Source organism: Oryx dammah, unplaced genomic scaffold (genome assembly GCF_014754425.2).
Source record: "Oryx dammah isolate SB20612 unplaced genomic scaffold, SCBI_Odam_1.1 HiC_scaffold_5, whole genome shotgun sequence".
NCBI lineage: Eukaryota > Metazoa > Chordata > Mammalia > Artiodactyla > Bovidae > Oryx > Oryx dammah.
The window spans coordinates 105483763-105499772 of record NW_024070189.1 but is presented as its reverse complement, the minus strand read 5'-3'; the positions used below and the strand labels follow the sequence as shown (position 1 = coordinate 105499772).

The 16010-nt window shown below is 54.5% G+C and overlaps 1 protein-coding gene across 1 annotated transcript in view; it reads left to right on the top strand.

The window, feature by feature from the left end:
- The first annotated feature begins 537 nt into the window (after window positions 1–537).
- ADAMTS2 (ADAM metallopeptidase with thrombospondin type 1 motif 2) overlaps window positions 538–16010 on the top strand; it is a 253928-nt gene continuing 238455 nt past the window's right edge. The window contains exons 1-2 of the mRNA XM_040241374.1: window positions 538–783; window positions 1774–2168. Coding sequence (XP_040097308.1) covers window positions 672–783; window positions 1774–2168 — 507 coding nt within the window. The 5' untranslated portion in view covers window positions 538–671. The remainder of the gene's footprint in view (window positions 784–1773; window positions 2169–16010) is intronic.

Here is a 16010-nt window from a genome sequence, read left to right as displayed (position 1 = left end):
GGGGAGGCCCCTGTGGTGCACACCCCTTCCTGGAAAACTTCCAGTCGCTGGGGTCTCCATCTGGTCAAAAGGCCTGGCTCAGCCCCACGGTAACCAGGCCTCTCCGCCCACCCGAGGGCGCACAGAGAGGGGCCACCTCTTGCGCCCCGTGACCGACGGCTGGGACCCGGGGGCCCCGAGTGCTCTCTGGCGGGGAACTTGCTCCTCCGAGGTGGCGCGCCACGAGTGCGCTGGGCGCGTCGAAGGTGGCCGGCCGCGGGGCTCCCCCGACCCGGCCCGCGGCGCTTCTCTGTCGCCGCCTCGGGGTGTCTCTGCTTCGCTACGAGCCGGGAACCGCGGCGGCGACGGCGCGAGGAGGGGAGCGGGCGGCGGCGGCGGCGGCGGCCGCGCCAAGAAGCGCCGGGTCACCGCAGGCTGAGGCGCCCGCCGTCCCCGCCCTCCCCCTCGCGCGCCTTCCCCTCCCGCCCGCCTCCCTCGCTCGCGCTCCTTCCCTCTCCCCGCCTCCCCTCCGCGCTCCCCCGCCCTCCCCTCCGCGCCTCGCCTCCTCCGCCCCGCGCCCTGCGGTGCTGCAGCTGCGGGCGGCTCCAGCTGCCCCAGATGTGGGCTGGGCGGCGCGCGGGGAACTTTCGCGCCGGCTGCGAGTGCGGGGCCCCGGCTGTGGTCCGGCTGCCATGGATCCGCCGGCGGGAGCCGCCGGCCGCCTGCTCTGCCCCGCGCTGTTGCTGCTCCTGCTGCTGCCGCTGCCCGCGGACGCCCGGCTCGCCGCCGCCGCCGACCCCCCAGGTAGGTGCGGCCGAGTCCCCACGCCCCGCGACCCCAGTCGGCCGGGCTCCGCCCCGCGCGCCCCACCGCCCCCTCCCCAGGCGGCGTCCGGCTCGACTTGGGCAAACTCCGCGCGCCCCGCCCGGGGCCAAGTTGGCCAACTTCGGGGCCCGGTTGGTCGGGCAGGGGGCGCCCTGCGGCGCACCCGGGAATCTCGGGCCGGGGGGAGCCCCGGAGCGCTCGCGGCTCCCGGGACGCCGAGCGTGGAGACAGAGGGCCGGGAAAGCCCGGCGGCGGCGAGCGCAGCATCAGCACCAGCGGGTCCGGGGGAGCCAGGGCGAGGCGGCGCCCCGGCTCGCGTCCGGAGACGCTCGGGAGCAGTCGGGTGCAGAGCGCGCCGCCTTGGGCCTTGAGGATTGGTTTGGGCGCCCCGGAGGGGATCCTCGAAGATCGGAGGGACCCTGCTCCACCCCTCCCTGTTCTCGGGCACGCGGCGGAGGCGGCCGGCAACGGGCTAACCTGGAGCTATACGCGGAGGACAGGCCGCCGGTGCCGGGGGGGAGCCGAGCGGTGAGGGCAGTCGCGCGGCGGGGACTGCTAAGAGGTAGAAGCGCACGGGTAGGGAACCAACCGGGAATGGCTTCAGAGCAGCCCCATGTCCTGCCAAGGACAGTAGGTTCAAGGGGCGGGGGACGCTCTGACCGGGCCCGCCCCTGGGGAACTGCGAGGAGCTGAGGAACCCCAACTTGGAACGGGGCAGGGGGCAGAGCTCTTGGTTGGGAGGGTCCCAGAGGGGTCGACCGGAGGTCGGAGGAGCGCCAGCGTGGTAGCCCGGTTAACGCCCCTTCCCGGTTGGAAGAAGGCCGGGGAGGTGCACGCTAGTTTCTGGGGGATGCCTAGTGGAACGCCCTTCCCTTCGCAGTGGGGCGGGGTTTGGGAGGATGCTGTGCTCCGTGGCGGGGCCCTGGGGCTTCCCGGTCTCGGCTGGTCTAACGCCCCTTCTCTTTGCAGGCGGGCCCCAGGGGCACGGAGCCGAGCGCATCCTGGCGGTGCCGGTGCGCACTGACGCCCAGGGCCGCTTGGTGTCCCACGTGGTGTCGGCGGCGACGGCCCCGGCTGGGGTGCGGACCCGCAGGGCCGCCCCTGCCCAGATCCCGGGGCTCTCTGGAGGCAGCGAGGAGGACCCCGGTGGCCGCCTCTTCTACAATGTTACGGTGTTTGGCCGAGACCTGCACCTGCGGCTGCGGCCCAACGCCCGCCTCGTGGCGCCTGGGGCCACGGTGGAGTGGCAGGGAGAATCGGGTGCCACCCGCGTGGAGCCCCTGCTTGGGACCTGCCTCTACGTCGGAGACGTCGCGGGCCTGGCTGAAGCCTCCTCCGTGGCGCTCAGCAACTGCGACGGGCTGGTGAGTACGCGCTTCTCTCCCTTCTGTCTGTCCACTGCTCTCACGTGGGCTTTGGAAGCCGGTTATCTGGGGGTCCGCTGGGAGGGCAAGGCCTGTACTGAGGACCTTCTCTGCACCCCTTATGCTTAGGGACCACCGAAAGGGTTGGCTGGAAGGCAGGTTGTTTTGATTGGCCCGAGAGGGTGATTTATGCCGGGGGAGGGCCACATTTCCAAAGTATTTAGCAAGTAGCCAAGTGTGGTCCCCCTTAAGCCTGCCGGAACTGGTTTTCCTTTTGCATTCGGGTGTGTGTATATCTCGGTGAGTGCACGCATCTGCACACGTGTTTTGGCATAGGTGCTAGTATCTAAGTACATGTGCACTTGTGTGAACATGTGACTCTGTCACGGTGTGTTGTGCATGTGTGTATTCACAGGCTTGTATGTCAGTGTCTGTTCAGTGTGTTGCTGTGCATTGTAGCACGTGTGATATGTGTGTGTGGGACACGTATGCAGGTGGATAGTTTTCTTGTTTCTGTGTGTGCAGGTGGTGCCAGCCCAGTGAACAGGCAGTGGTGCTGAAATGCCCAGTTATCCCTCTACCCCCGGCTGATTTTTTTACGCTGTGGTTTCCTGTTGGATTTCAGCTGGTTATTTGAAAAGTTAGTTTTCTCTATTTTGAGCCAAGTGGAGCGTTTGGAAATGCAGTCTCTGGTGCCCCCGGGCGGCCCCTGAAGGACAGGAGAGGCTGGGGAGTGGAACCCTTCTGGGACTGGCTGGACCAGAGCTCTGGGAAGTTCTCCTACTACCAGGAGCCTAGAGGGACCGTGGCTTTGCATAAGAGAGCCTTGGAGGAAGCCTGGATCAATGCTCAGGGAGGAGGCTGACATTGGCAGTGCTCTGTCTGGTCACCCCGGGGCCTGGCACGTGGCAGAAGCCACTGCAGTTTTCTATTTTGGATTGGCTGTGTGGTGGTCAGGCTGGCTGTGCTGGCCAGACATCTGAAGCCGCCCACCGTGGGTTCCGCTCTAATTACTACTCAGGGGACTCCTGCTCAGAGCAAGTGGCCTCTCTCCCAGCCCTGGTGGCCCCCAAGCCCCCCGTCCTCAGGCTTGCCCTGCAAGTTGCAGAGCCAGCAATTACCCAGAACCCCACAACCGGTGGTGTTCTTTTTATGGACACACAGGAAATGTCACTTGTTGCTTCAGAAAATCACTGCCTTTGGCTGGATTTAGTTAGAACCCAGACGTATTGCAAACAACCGTGAATGTCCTTGGAATAGCTGGGTTAACATGGTGCAGCCCTTTATATCCTTGTTGCCTCTGAGGATGTCCCAGACTTCATAAGTGTGTCTTATTTTTACGCTGGAGGTGAATTTCCTAAATAAAAGGAAATTGGTGTTGGGGGTTCGGAATGGGGGTGGTGGTGGCCTGAGCTGGGGTGGGGGAGTTGACATGGAAGTGGTCTGTTGTTAGTCACTCAGTCGTGTCCGACTCTTTGTGTCCCTGTGGACCGTAGCCTGCCAGGCTCCTCTGTCCATGGGATTTCCCCCGCAAGAATACTGGAGTGGGTTGCATTTCCTCAGTCTGTTGTTGAGCAACTCCTGTGTGCTGAGTAATTCTTGATGGAAAGCATTCCAGAGAGGCTTTGTTCATGTATCATTCATTCATCTGTTCATTCTGTGGTCTGTTTTTGCAGCCAGTACCTCCAAGTGCGGTTGTCTGCTGTGCTGGTCAGAGATGTAGCTGGCCTGGTGCCCACCCCCCACCCCCCGGGGCACCGTGGTCAGCTAATAGTCTGGGGCCCACTCTGGTCAGGGCTTGGGAAGCATGCTTTTGGGGGCTCTTTGAGCATGGGTTGCCAGGGGGCAAAGGCCCAGAGGGAAGAGCATATGCAGAGAAGTACCAGGTATGTATTGGCTTGATCAGAACAGGTGCAGTGAGATGTCACATGTACTGGACACACACCAGCAGAAGTGCGAGACACAGCTGGAGAGAAGGCTGGAGCTGAAAGAGGGGCTGGGGTCTGCCAGCGTGGCCTTGAACGTGGTCGGTGAAAACGGCATTGAGACAGTGGTACAGCCTCACTAGTTCTTCTTTCCTTGTCCTTCTTTCTTTTCGGTGTGTGAATGTCCTGATTTGATACCACTTAATTCCATAACTATTTAAGTCCCTCTGTGTATCACTGATGGGCCGATTGCAAAGCACTTAGGGTTTAAACATCATATTTCTGGTCCACAGCAGCCCTGTGGTGGGAGGGAGTCTTCATCCCTCATTTACAGATGGGCGGCCGAGGCTCTGGGAGACTGAGTGGCTTGCCCAAGGCCACACTGTCTGTGGTGGTAGGAGTCTGGCCTGGTTCTGTCCAGCCCCTTCTTGCCAGGGTGCTTGCAAGTCTGGGCAAGTAGAAGCCCTTGATATGTGGTGGTAGAACTATACTCCCGAGCTGTTCCCTCTTGTAGCAGTCCTGTGTGTATCTCAGCAGCAGCAGCCATGCTGCACAGTACCCCTTCCTCTGAGCCTGCTCTTCCTTCATAGATAGCGAAACACACAGAGGCAGGTGTATCAGGCTGCAGTTTCTGTGTAGATCCTCAGGGATCTTGTTACAATTCAGATTCTGAGTCAGCATGTCTAGGGTGGGGTTCAAGGTTCTGCATTGCTAATGAACTACCACGCTGATGCTCCTGGGCTTCGGGACTGCCCTTTGAGAAGCAAAGTATTACACCCTAATTTCTGCAAAGGAGTTCTACAGGATCACACCACAAGTTTCTCTGAGCAAATGCGGTTCAATGGACAACTGGCGTGGGAAATGCTGCAAATTGCTTTCAACCTGGGAGATTCAGGGAGGCCCACTGGGGTCTCTGAGAAGCTCTGTAATAAAGAAACCTCTTGAACTTCGCGTATTGTAGCACTTCCCATGCAGATGAGGCCATCAACTTCTTCTTTGCAGGAACCCCAGGAATGTGCATTCCTGGAAGACAAGTGGAGAAACCAAGAAGCAGGGTCACAGCACGCAGCTGGCGGCTTACAGCTTAGGTTGAGGTGCTTAGGTGCTTAGGTGGGACGAGCCTCTCCCCAGAGCCATAGGCCTTTTCAGGCCTGTTGGCCTCCTTCTGGCCTGGTACACACATTCGCTCATCTACTCACTTGGTCCTGAGTTTGTTTCTCTGCCTTAAAGAAAGGCAGCAGTAGCTCTGGTTTCTGTGGACAGCAGGCTCCTTTCCTGTTTAGCATGAGGGGATTCTTATGGTCAGGATCCTTTTAGTCACGAGCGAAGGAAACACAAGTCAGATCATTTAAACAGAAATGGGAAGTTAGTGGCTCTTACGGTGCTCAGCCTTTAGGCCTGGCTGGACCCAGCTGCTCTTCCCATGTTGTCTCCCTGCCTCCGCCTTCTTAGGTGTTGGCTTTGTTCTCAGCTGGAGTCCTTCTGGGGTAAGTCAAGGGGCGCAGCGGTGCTGGCTGATAATCTTTCTCTGATAATTCTGGCTGACTCCTGGGTAGCACTCTATTCAGGCTGGGGTCAGATGCTCCCATGAGAATCAGAACATGAGGTTTGTAGAACCCCATGGATGGAGAGTGCAAGGGGTGCTGCTCCCTAGAATGACACGAGGTGAGGATCTGGGCCTGCCAAGGTGAAAATTCTAGCTGAATCAGGTAAAGGTGTAGACTTAAGAAATGCCACACGCTTCATGTTGTTGTTCTGTCACTCAATCGTGTCTGACTCTTTGCAACCCCATGGACTGCAGCATGCCAGGCTTTCCTGTCCTTCACCATCTCCTGGAGTTTGCTCAAACTCATGTCCATTGAGTTGGTGATGCCATCCAACCATCTCATCCTCTGTCGTCCCCTCCTCCACCTGCCCTCAATCTTTCCCAGCATCAGGGTCTTTTCCAATGAGTCGGCTTTTTGCATCAGCTGGCCAAAGTGTTGGAGCTTCAGCTTCAGCATCAGTCCTTCCAGTGAATATTCAGGGTTGATTTCTTGTAGGATTGACTGGTTTGATCTTGCTCTCTAAGGGACGCTCAAGAGTCTTCCCCAACACCACAGTTCAAAAGCATCAATTCTTTGGTGCTCAGCTTTCTTTATGGTGCAACTCTCACATCCATACATGACTACTGGAAAAGCCACATGCTTCATAAGACATACTGTACATTTTATTTACAGAGAGGTTGGTAGATGTAGTTTCCAGCTTCTCTTATAGCCACTAGACAGATACTGTTCATCATATTCTCAGGGGAAGGTTAACATTTGCCTTTTCACAATGAGTGAGAAAATGATGCTTAACAAAGGATACTTGTATATCTCATTGCTATGGAAGATTTCTCTAGTACCTCTCAGGCCACATGATATGTAATTTCATGTCATTCTTACATGCTCACTAAAGACCCACGAGAAGTCTGTTGACAAAAAAATAATAACAGAACCTCAGTTTACTGTGCCCATGTTATGTGTCAGGCTTTCCACTGAGCACCTTATGCTATATCACCTTGATTCATCCTCGCCACACCCTATACTGTGTGACTGATATTATCCCCATTTTACAGATGAATTAACTGAGATAGCCTGCTTCAAGCTTTGCGGGTCTATATTTAAATACACGTCTGTTTGGTTCTAAGACCATGCTTACTACGTGTTATTGCCTTTATTGCATGCCAGAATAAAAGAAAGAAATGCATTTCTGTAAGACATTTCCTGCCTGTTCTAGTCAACTCCTGGATACTTTCTTGGTCTGCAGCACTGACTGTGGTCAGTGTCAGTGAGTGGGAGCTGGGGGTAGGTCTGGTGGCCAGGTGGCTTGGTGACTTGTGGCTGACATGCTCGGGGCTGCAGCCCCTTTCAGGCGGCCCGAGTCCTTATGGGGAGGTAACGGCAGTGGAGACTCCAGGCTGGGAGCGCCCTGCCGCACCTCTGTCCCCTGCATGCGTTGTCGCTCGGGGGGCCTCTCTGGCCTGGCGTCTCTGGTTGGCAAGGCCATCGGTGGGAATGTCTACGGGCTGGGCAGTGACTCTGAGAGGCATGATCAAGGCTTGCTGCCTTGTGGGCTGGGGCTCCCCTGCTGGGCTGCTATGCCGGCCAGGCCCCTGCTCTGTAGAGTCTTGATGGGTGTTGAAAGTCACTAAGGGCCACAGAGAGAGAGAGGTCATTTGCTGGCCTAAGGGGTGGAATTGAGTTTCATTTTTGTATAAAGGCCACTGTCTTTGAGGCCACACGCTGGGTTCCAGCTGGCTCAGGTGCTAGAATGGCGAGGGCAGGTGCAAGACGCTTGGGCTGCAGGGCTGCAGGTGAGAAGTGTGTGGGACTTGCAGCTGCCTTTTGTAGAGTCTCCTCACTTTTCATCTTGCCTTGGCACTCCCTGGAGGGCAATGAGAAGGTCTCAGGAACATCGCAGAGGGGCCATGGGAACGTCTGAGTTCCCTGGGTGTCGGGGCTCCTCAGGTTGGAGGAGCAGAGGCTCCTGCTTGGCCCCTACTCTTGGCAATCTGCACAGCTGCCCAGGGTGGTCTCAGCCTCCTACCTGGCTTATTATTCTCCTTGTTGTTTAAGATTCATTCAGTTGAAGTGGTGGAAAGCCAACTTGGATGAAACAAGCAGGATGTTGTGGGCCCAGTTCCTTGGGGTCCTGAGGTGGCCTTCAGGCATGGCTGGGTCTAGTGGCTCAGGGCTGCTTCCAGTTATGCCCAACCTAGACAGCATATTAAAAAGCAGAGACATTGCTTTGCCAGCAAAGGTCTGTCTAGTCAAAGCTATGCTTTTTCCAGTAGTCATGTATGGATGTGAGAGTTGGACTATAAAGAAAGGTGAGTGCCAAAGAATTGATGCTTTTGAACTGTGGTGTTGGAGAAGACTCCTGAGAGTCCCTTGGACTGCAAGGAGACCCAACCTAAAGGAAATAAGTCCTGAATATTCATTGGAAGGACTGATGCTGAAGCTGCAACTCTAATACTTTGGCCACCTGATGCGAAGAGCTGGCTCATTTGAAAAGACCCCGATGCTGGGAAAGATTGAAGGTGGGAGGAGAAGGGGACGACAGAGGATGAGATAGTTGGATGGCATCACCGATTCAATGGACATGAGTTTGAGTAAACTCTGGGAGTTGGTGACAGGGAGGCCTGGTGTGCTGCAGTCCATGGGGTCACAAAGAGTCAGACATGACTGAACGACTGAACTGAACTGAACACCTGGGGAGCCCTTAGACCCACCTTTAAATCAAGCACTGTGATGTGAGCCTAGCTAGAGTCTCTTGCCCATCTTTGGGATTGAGAGTGAGGGTCAGATCCCCAAACTCTGGGAGGGATTGAGGTTTTATCAGAAAGCAAGGGGAAGGACCAGTGTGCTGGGCAACCACACTTCACCCAGACTTCAGGTCCTGCGTCTCTTCCCGTGCTCCAGACTTGCCTGCCCAGCTGCCTCGTGGGCCCCTTCCTTGAGTGACCCATGCTTCTGAAATGGAACGTGGGTCTCTCTACTCTCCTCCAGACCTCATCGTTCACTTGGGCAGGAATCCCAGGATTGCCCCTCCCTGCTCTCTCCATGACCCTCACATGCAGCCAGTCATCATCCTGGACATCTCCAGACTTCATCTCAGTTCACAGCTTTCTACCACGCCTAACCCCAAGCCCTGTGATCCTTAGGGACTCCAAACTGGAGCAACTCTCTCTCCACATAGCTACCAGACTGATTTTTGTAAACCATGCATTCAATCATGTCCCTCCTTTGCTTAAGACTTTTCTTGAGTGGTGGTCTTAAGTGGTTCTGATTACCCTTAAAAAATCCAAACTCAGAAAAAAAAAAAAAAATTCAAACACATTGAAACTGTTAGTCGCTCAGTTGTGTCTGACTCTTTGTACCCCATAAGCTGTAGCCTACCAGGCTCCTCTGTCCATGGGATTTCCCAGGTAGGAATACTGGAGTGGATTGCCATTTCCTTCTCTAGGGGATCTTCCTGACCCAGGGATCGAACCTGGGTCTCCTGTGTTGCAGGCAGATTCTTTCCCGTCTGAGCCACCAGGGAGGCCTGGCTTGGCTTAGAAGGCCTCCCGTGACCTGACACAGTCAGCCTTGTCTGTCACTGTGTCCCCCTCATGCCTGTGCTACAGTCACATCAAGCTTTTAGTTTCTCTGCCACTGGACACTCCCGTCTTATGCCCTTTGCACAGACCGTGCCCTTGCCTGGACCACTCTTACCTCCCTCTTTAGTTGGCTCACTATATTGTTGTTCAGCCGCTCAGTCCTGTCTGCGTCTTGGTGACGCCATGGACTACAGCATGCCAGGCTTCTCCTGGAGCTTGCTCAAACTCATGTCCATTGAGTCGACGATGCCATCCAACCATCTCGTCATTTGTTGTCCCCTTCTCCTCTCACCTTCAATCTTTCCCAGTGTCAAGGTCTTTTCCAATGAGTCAGCTCTTTGCATCAGGTGGCCAGAGTATTGGAGTTTCAGCTTCATCATCAGTCTTTCCAATGAATATTCACGATTGATTTCCTTTAGGATTTGATCTCCTTGCAGTCCAAGGGACTCTCAAGAGTCTTCTCCAACACCACAGTTCAAAGGCATCAATTCTTCGTCGCTCAGCCTTCCTTGTGGTCCAGCTCTCACATCCATACTGACTTACTGGAAAAACCATAGCTTTGACTATACAAACTTTTGTTGGCAAAGTAATGTCTCTGCTTTTTAATATGCTGCTTAGGTTTGTCATAGCTTTTCTTCCAAGGAGCAAGTGTCTTTTAATTTCATGGCTGCAGTCACCATCTGCAGTGATTTTGGAGCCCAGTGTAGTCTCAGCTAAATGACATTTCATCCAGGAAGCTGTCCTAGACATTCCACACGCCACATTGTACCCCATGCTTCTTTGGTTACTTGTACCGTAGGCAATTTGTACCCGGGTCCACAAGGCTCAGCTCCAGCTGGATGGAGCTCAGCTAGGGGCCATGAAATGAGTGTCTGTGGAGTGGGGGATAGAAGCCTGTGCAGCCCTTTGCCCCTCAATACCCTGTGCCCCATACCCAGGGATGGTCCACCTCTCCATACCCAGGGATGAGGTGTGTGGACGAAACCCCAGAATGTCCACACTCAGCGGGGTAGGCCCCCTAGAAGAGTGCCCCAAAGCTCCTTTTCCACAGGAAAGCACTGTGTACTCATGTGGTCTTGTGCAGTTTTCTTGCCCCCACTTTGGAGTTCATGAAAGGTGAGTTGAAAAGCCCTGGTCTAAATGAAACTTAAGTAAGGGAGGGACCCCCTCTGGGGCTGAAGAGACTGGGCTCCGGCAAGTCACCATCCAGCTTTGAGCAATGAGCTTCAGTTTGTTCAGGTGGCAGGTGGGGCTGGGACAATCATTTCTGAGACCTTTATAAAGCAACTCTGGGTGTCTTGGCACCGAATGGGGATCAGCTTGATGGAAGGAGAGGTGGGGACTGTGGCCAGTCTATGCCCTGCATTCCTTGATAGATTTTTGGCCCTTGGGAACACAGGCTCTTTGCTGCCAGACATGCAGATGTTTCTTCAGAGAAGCAGCATTTCTGAGTCTGTTGATATTACTTGAGCAAATGAATCCAATGTGAATCCACGGAGCTCTGAGGTCTTGACCGGGCCTCCAGAGACATATGTGGAAGTGATGAGAGCTGTACTGGCAGTGGGATTAGTAGATGGGCAGGGCTTCCTGCAGGCAGGAGCTCTCTTTAAGAACTTAGTGAGAACCCAGGCTTACTTCATCACAGATACCCCCTGGTCTCTTCTGGGGCATCCACAGATGGATGGCCTCCCCGCCACTTCTCACCTAGTGCCGTTTGGTGGGAGGGAAGGAGCTTCCCAGGGGCTCTTCCCTGCTGGGACTGGATGCACTGACCTGTGGCTGGTGGAGGCTGGCTTGTCAGGGCTTTGTGCTGGAAGCAACAGAGCAGCAGCCCACGGCCCCTGCCCGCCTCGTGGTGGCCCCCTTAGAATGGCATAGGCGGGTCTGTGGTCGGAAATCCGGACTCACCAGGCTTCAGCCAATATGGCATCTGAAGGCCTTTTTGATTATCAGAATCTTAGAGACGGGGTAGAGTTGTAAGTTGTGGCTGTCAGGAGCTAAAGGAGGAAGACAGAGCGTTGTGGATACAGAACTTCAGTTTTACAAAAAGGAAAGAGTTCTGGAGATGGATGGTGATGATCATTCCACAACCTTATGAATGTATTTAATGCCAGCAAACCATACACTGCAAAGTGGCTAAGATGGTGAATTTTGTGTTATGTGTATATTTTATCACGCACACACACAAGGCTTCTGGGGACTGGTAAGGCTGTGCAGGTAATTCAGAGGTGGGGTCGTGTCCCCCCTTGCCCAGCTCCTTCTCCCCAGTGTGACTCTGTTCCCCAGTGAACCATTGGCTGTAGCTGTACACACACTCCTCACACCACACAGGCATAACCAGGTTCTGAAAGGGAACAGTTCTGAGCTCCGTGCAGAATGGACAGGCTTAGGTCTTGGGACCCTTCCATAGCCAGTCACCGTGGCCTGGCCATGCATAGTGCAGGAGCAGAGTGGAGCCTGACTAGGCCCCTCGTGGAGGCCAGCGCAGCTGGTTACCGCCTGAGTCTCAGGCCAGGGAGGCCCCGACCATCTTCCTTCACACTGCCACCCCTGCCCTGACCCCACTGGCCGCTTCTGTGTTTCTGGTCGTGAGCTGCTGCTCCGTTAGGTGCTGGCAGGTTTCAGGTTCCCTTGCCTGATGGCTGAGTGCCTGTGCCCCCATGTCCCCAGCAATTAGTGAGTGAGGAGGGACCAGCATCGGGTGGGAGGCGAGGAGAGGCTGGGTCTTCACCAGGCCTTCTGTGAGGACCACAGGTGCCACAGCCTCCCTGAGTAGTGGAGCCGTGGAGAGCTCACCCACGCTGAGCCACAGGAGTGCTCCCCCACCCCCTCCGTGGCCTGGGGTGTCCACTTCAGCACAAGGGGGCCTTTGCTGTGTGGTGGCCTGAGCTGGGGCCTGGGCCTCCTCTTCTGGTCTCTGCGATATGTAGGGTCAAGTGTTTTGGGGGCTCTGCTGGGACTGTGGGTCTGTACTGACAGGCAGACCTGTCTGTGATCACCCCTATTGCCCTCCTCCACTTGGCCAAGCAGGGGAATTTTGTGTTGCAGCCTGAACACAGCAGGCTGCTGGTATATGTGAATGTGTGTGCACGTTCCTGTCCATGGGAGTATGTGTGCACGTGTATGCATATCTGTGTGAGTATGGTGTGTGTGCATATGAGTGTGTGTGGGTATCTGTGTGTATGTCTGTGTGCATCTGAGTAAGCACATGTGCGAGTGTGTGCACTCAAGTGTGAATGTGTGTGTGTGGTCATGTGTGTTCTCAGCGGGGGTTTCCTGCAAGGGAGGGGACTGAGGTGGGATGGAGGGACTGAGGGGAGGGCATGACTCCCGCCCCCTGAATCTGGGTGCTGCCTTGGGCCCTGCTCTCCGCCCTGGCAGGCGTTCTCAAATGGGAGGGCCCAGGTAGGAGCCTCTGGCTCTGCTGCGAATGTTTCATATTAAATGTCAGCTGTCCACTGGCTCTGCTGTGCTGCCATTAATATGGAGAAGTTATTACTGAGTCTGGAGCCGGCTCCTCGAGCTCATCCATGAATTGCAATTGCACTGCCCGTCTCCTCCAGGGCCTGTGGAGGGGGCACATGGCTTCCGCTCTGAGGCGGAGGAGGCCCTGGCATCCAGGACAAGGCTTGGCAGGCTCTGCGGCCCCCCACCCTGCCATGCGCGTTTCAGTGAGCGCCATGGTGAGCAGTGGACTTAGCGTGGGCTGGAGGCTGCTGTGTTCCGTGGTTAGCTTTGTCCCTGGCAGCTGGACAGCCTTGACAAGGGCCACAACACTGCCGATGTTCGGACTGCCCAAACGTTGCCCGTTCTTCTGATTGGCCCGCTCATTGGGCTTTGGAAGGAGGGGTGCAGGATTTGGCAGCACTTAGCCCAGGTTGATGATTTGGGAAATGTGGGCTGTTTCTGAGTTTCATTGTGTCTAAGGTGCCATCAATTAGAGGACACAGCAGGAAAGAGAGGACACTCCGACTAAACTGCTCTGTTGCGCCTTAACCGTGGTCTCGTGGGGTATAGGCCCCGCCACCCTGCCACTGGCTGCTCCGAGTGGCGGCTCCTGCCTCGCTCGCCTGCCTTGCTCACTTTGCTTAGTGTGTGACTGGCTTCTTCTCCTTCCGGTGTCTTCCTCTCTTGAATAAAGGAATGAGGTCATGGTCCTTCCTCCAGGGACATTCCTCTGGAGGCCAAAGCTACAGACTCCGATGTCTCTGTGTCTTTCTGTACACACTGTAATTTTTGCATCACAGAGTGCCTTCTTGAAGACATGTTGAGTGGCAAGTGTCGCCGACCCTGCACATAAGTCAGGTGACGTGAAGGCAATATGAAACATCGTGGCAGAGTTGGTGTGTGCCAGGCGATGCCAGCCACCTCACAGTTGCTGCTGGCTGCTAGCAGTGAAAAGACCCATGGATTTCATCCTGAGTTTGGATATGGTAAATGTGGAAAATGTGTGTCTTAGAGAGTCCTGGACATGTGGTTTTGTTATTTTGATGATGTTACGTGTGATTAATGGTTTTAGTCCCTGAAAGCTGGCATGCAGTGCCCATGGTAGGGCACCAGGGCGGTGGCAGAGCCTGGGTTGTCCATACTGCAGGGACTAGCCCCTCCTGGCTCTATGAGCAGAATGTTCTAAGATTCATCTTGAACCTGGATATTTCTCCTTTGAAAGCAGGGATTGGGCCACACGGCAAATAACGCATCTGTTCTTGTACCAGTACTGAATTATGTTCATTGTTAGAGCTTTAAAGCTCTAATATGCAAAATATTAGCTGTTTGACAACTATGCTGTCCATTAGGGTAGCTACAAGCCACTCGAGGCTGTTGGCTATTTGAGATGTGGTTGGTTGGTCAGGACTGAGAAGTGCTCTTGAGTGCAAAATATACACCAGAATTCAAAGACTTAGCACCAGAGAAAAAGAATATAAAATATCTAATGGATAAATTCAATAGTGACTACGAGTTAATATGATAATAGTTTGGATATATTGGGTTAAGTAAAATATATTGCTGAAATTCATTTCACTGTTTTAAACACATGGCTGCATGTAGCATTCCTCTTCCATCTCTGTTGGATCGTGCCGCTTTGAAACATCTGACTGGATACTTCCCATTTTGCTGTTATTTTGCAAAATTTTCCTGGCTGGTCACATCTGTTTATTCATTCAATTGAATTTCAGAATTGTTTTGTCAGATTAGAAGCATCCCTTGTGAATTGGATTGACATTAAATTAACCTTAGACACCAATTAAAGGGGGAATGGACATAATTTGTAGTATTTACCAGGAATATGGTATATTTTTGATTGATTAGATTCTACTTTGATATTGCTTAGTAAAGTATCCCATGTTTTTTATATGGGTCACCTATTAAAACCAGGGACATTTTAAGGGTTTTTTTGCTTTTTGCCATTGTGAATTAAAGCATTTCCGTCTATTGCTGGTATACAGGGTGACTATTGATTTGTATGCAATTATCTTTTATCAGGCTGCTTGATTGAACGCAGTTCTCATATATCTTTGTGAGTTCCCTTGGGTTTTCTGGGTAAACAGCTGTACCATTTGTGGACTATGATAATTCTGGAGCTTAATTTTCGATCTGTGCCATCGAGAACCTTCGGAGTAACGTTAAGTACCCGCAGTGGCTTTGTGTATTCCTTTCTGCGCCCGACTCTGCTGTTAACGCCCCTGGCATTTCTTTGCTTAATAGAATGCTTGCTCGTGGACTAAGATGGATTTCATGTGAAGGCAATATCCTCTGAATTCTAGTTTTCTAAGATCCCCTTTTCATCAGCAAAGGAACTGAAATCTAGGTAAAATGTGTCTAACCCCCACACCACCACCACCCTCCTTGAAGGCTCAAGGCATTGCAGTTCCCAGAGGCTGGGCCCCTGCCATCCTGGACTTCAGGACTTCTGCCCGGTCCCCTCAGTTGCAAGCTTGCGGCCCCTTGAACAGCTGTTGACCCCTAACAGGAAGCCCTTGCGGGGTTTGGGAAGGCGGAGGGGGCTGCCCTGCCCAGCTGTGCCGATAGCTCCCTGTAGCGCAGGGAGCGGTTCTCAGGAAGGCCATCTGTCCCTCTGACGGCAGGTCCCCCTCCCCTCAGTGACGGCTCTCCCATCCTCTAGTTTCTCTGGGGCAGGCCCCCTTCTTATCCCCCTTCTGAGTCAATGACACCTGCTGGCATATAGACCTCCTACCTTCCATTGCTAGCTTTATTCCCTCACGCTTCTAGAAGGTCTTTTCCCAAAGACCATTGTCCCCTTAGGGGAAATCTGTGGCCTGTAAAAATAAATTTGTTTTCCATCATATTAGCTGTCTGCCCACAGACAGGCATGGATTTGGGGCAGTTTGAACAATGCCTGTGCCTAGGTCCCACCGTGAGGGGGTCTGACTCATCAGATCTGGGCAGGACCCGGGGGTCGGGAGGCCTGAGGTCACCCAGAGCCAGGTTTGGGGCCCTACCTTCCTTTTGCTGGCCCATGCCCCTCAGTTTCCTTCCTTGCCATGCCACCTGCCTGGGAGGCCATGTGTCTGTGAGGGAGTGATGGGAAACGAGTCTGGCTGGCCTCAGTCTGAAGGGATGTCGTGGGGAGACTGGGGTGAAAGGTGATGGCCCAGAGGGACGGCCAGGCCTCCAGGTGGGCCTGGGACCAGGAGAGCTGCCTCCTGGCCCTCTCTGCCCTGGGTCCCCCACCTGGGAATTCAGAATCTGGCAGAGGGAGAGTGGCCTCCCTTGCATTGCCATCTCAAGGGCTGGCTGCCTGCCACAGGCCCGTGGAACTCAGTGGGTGTG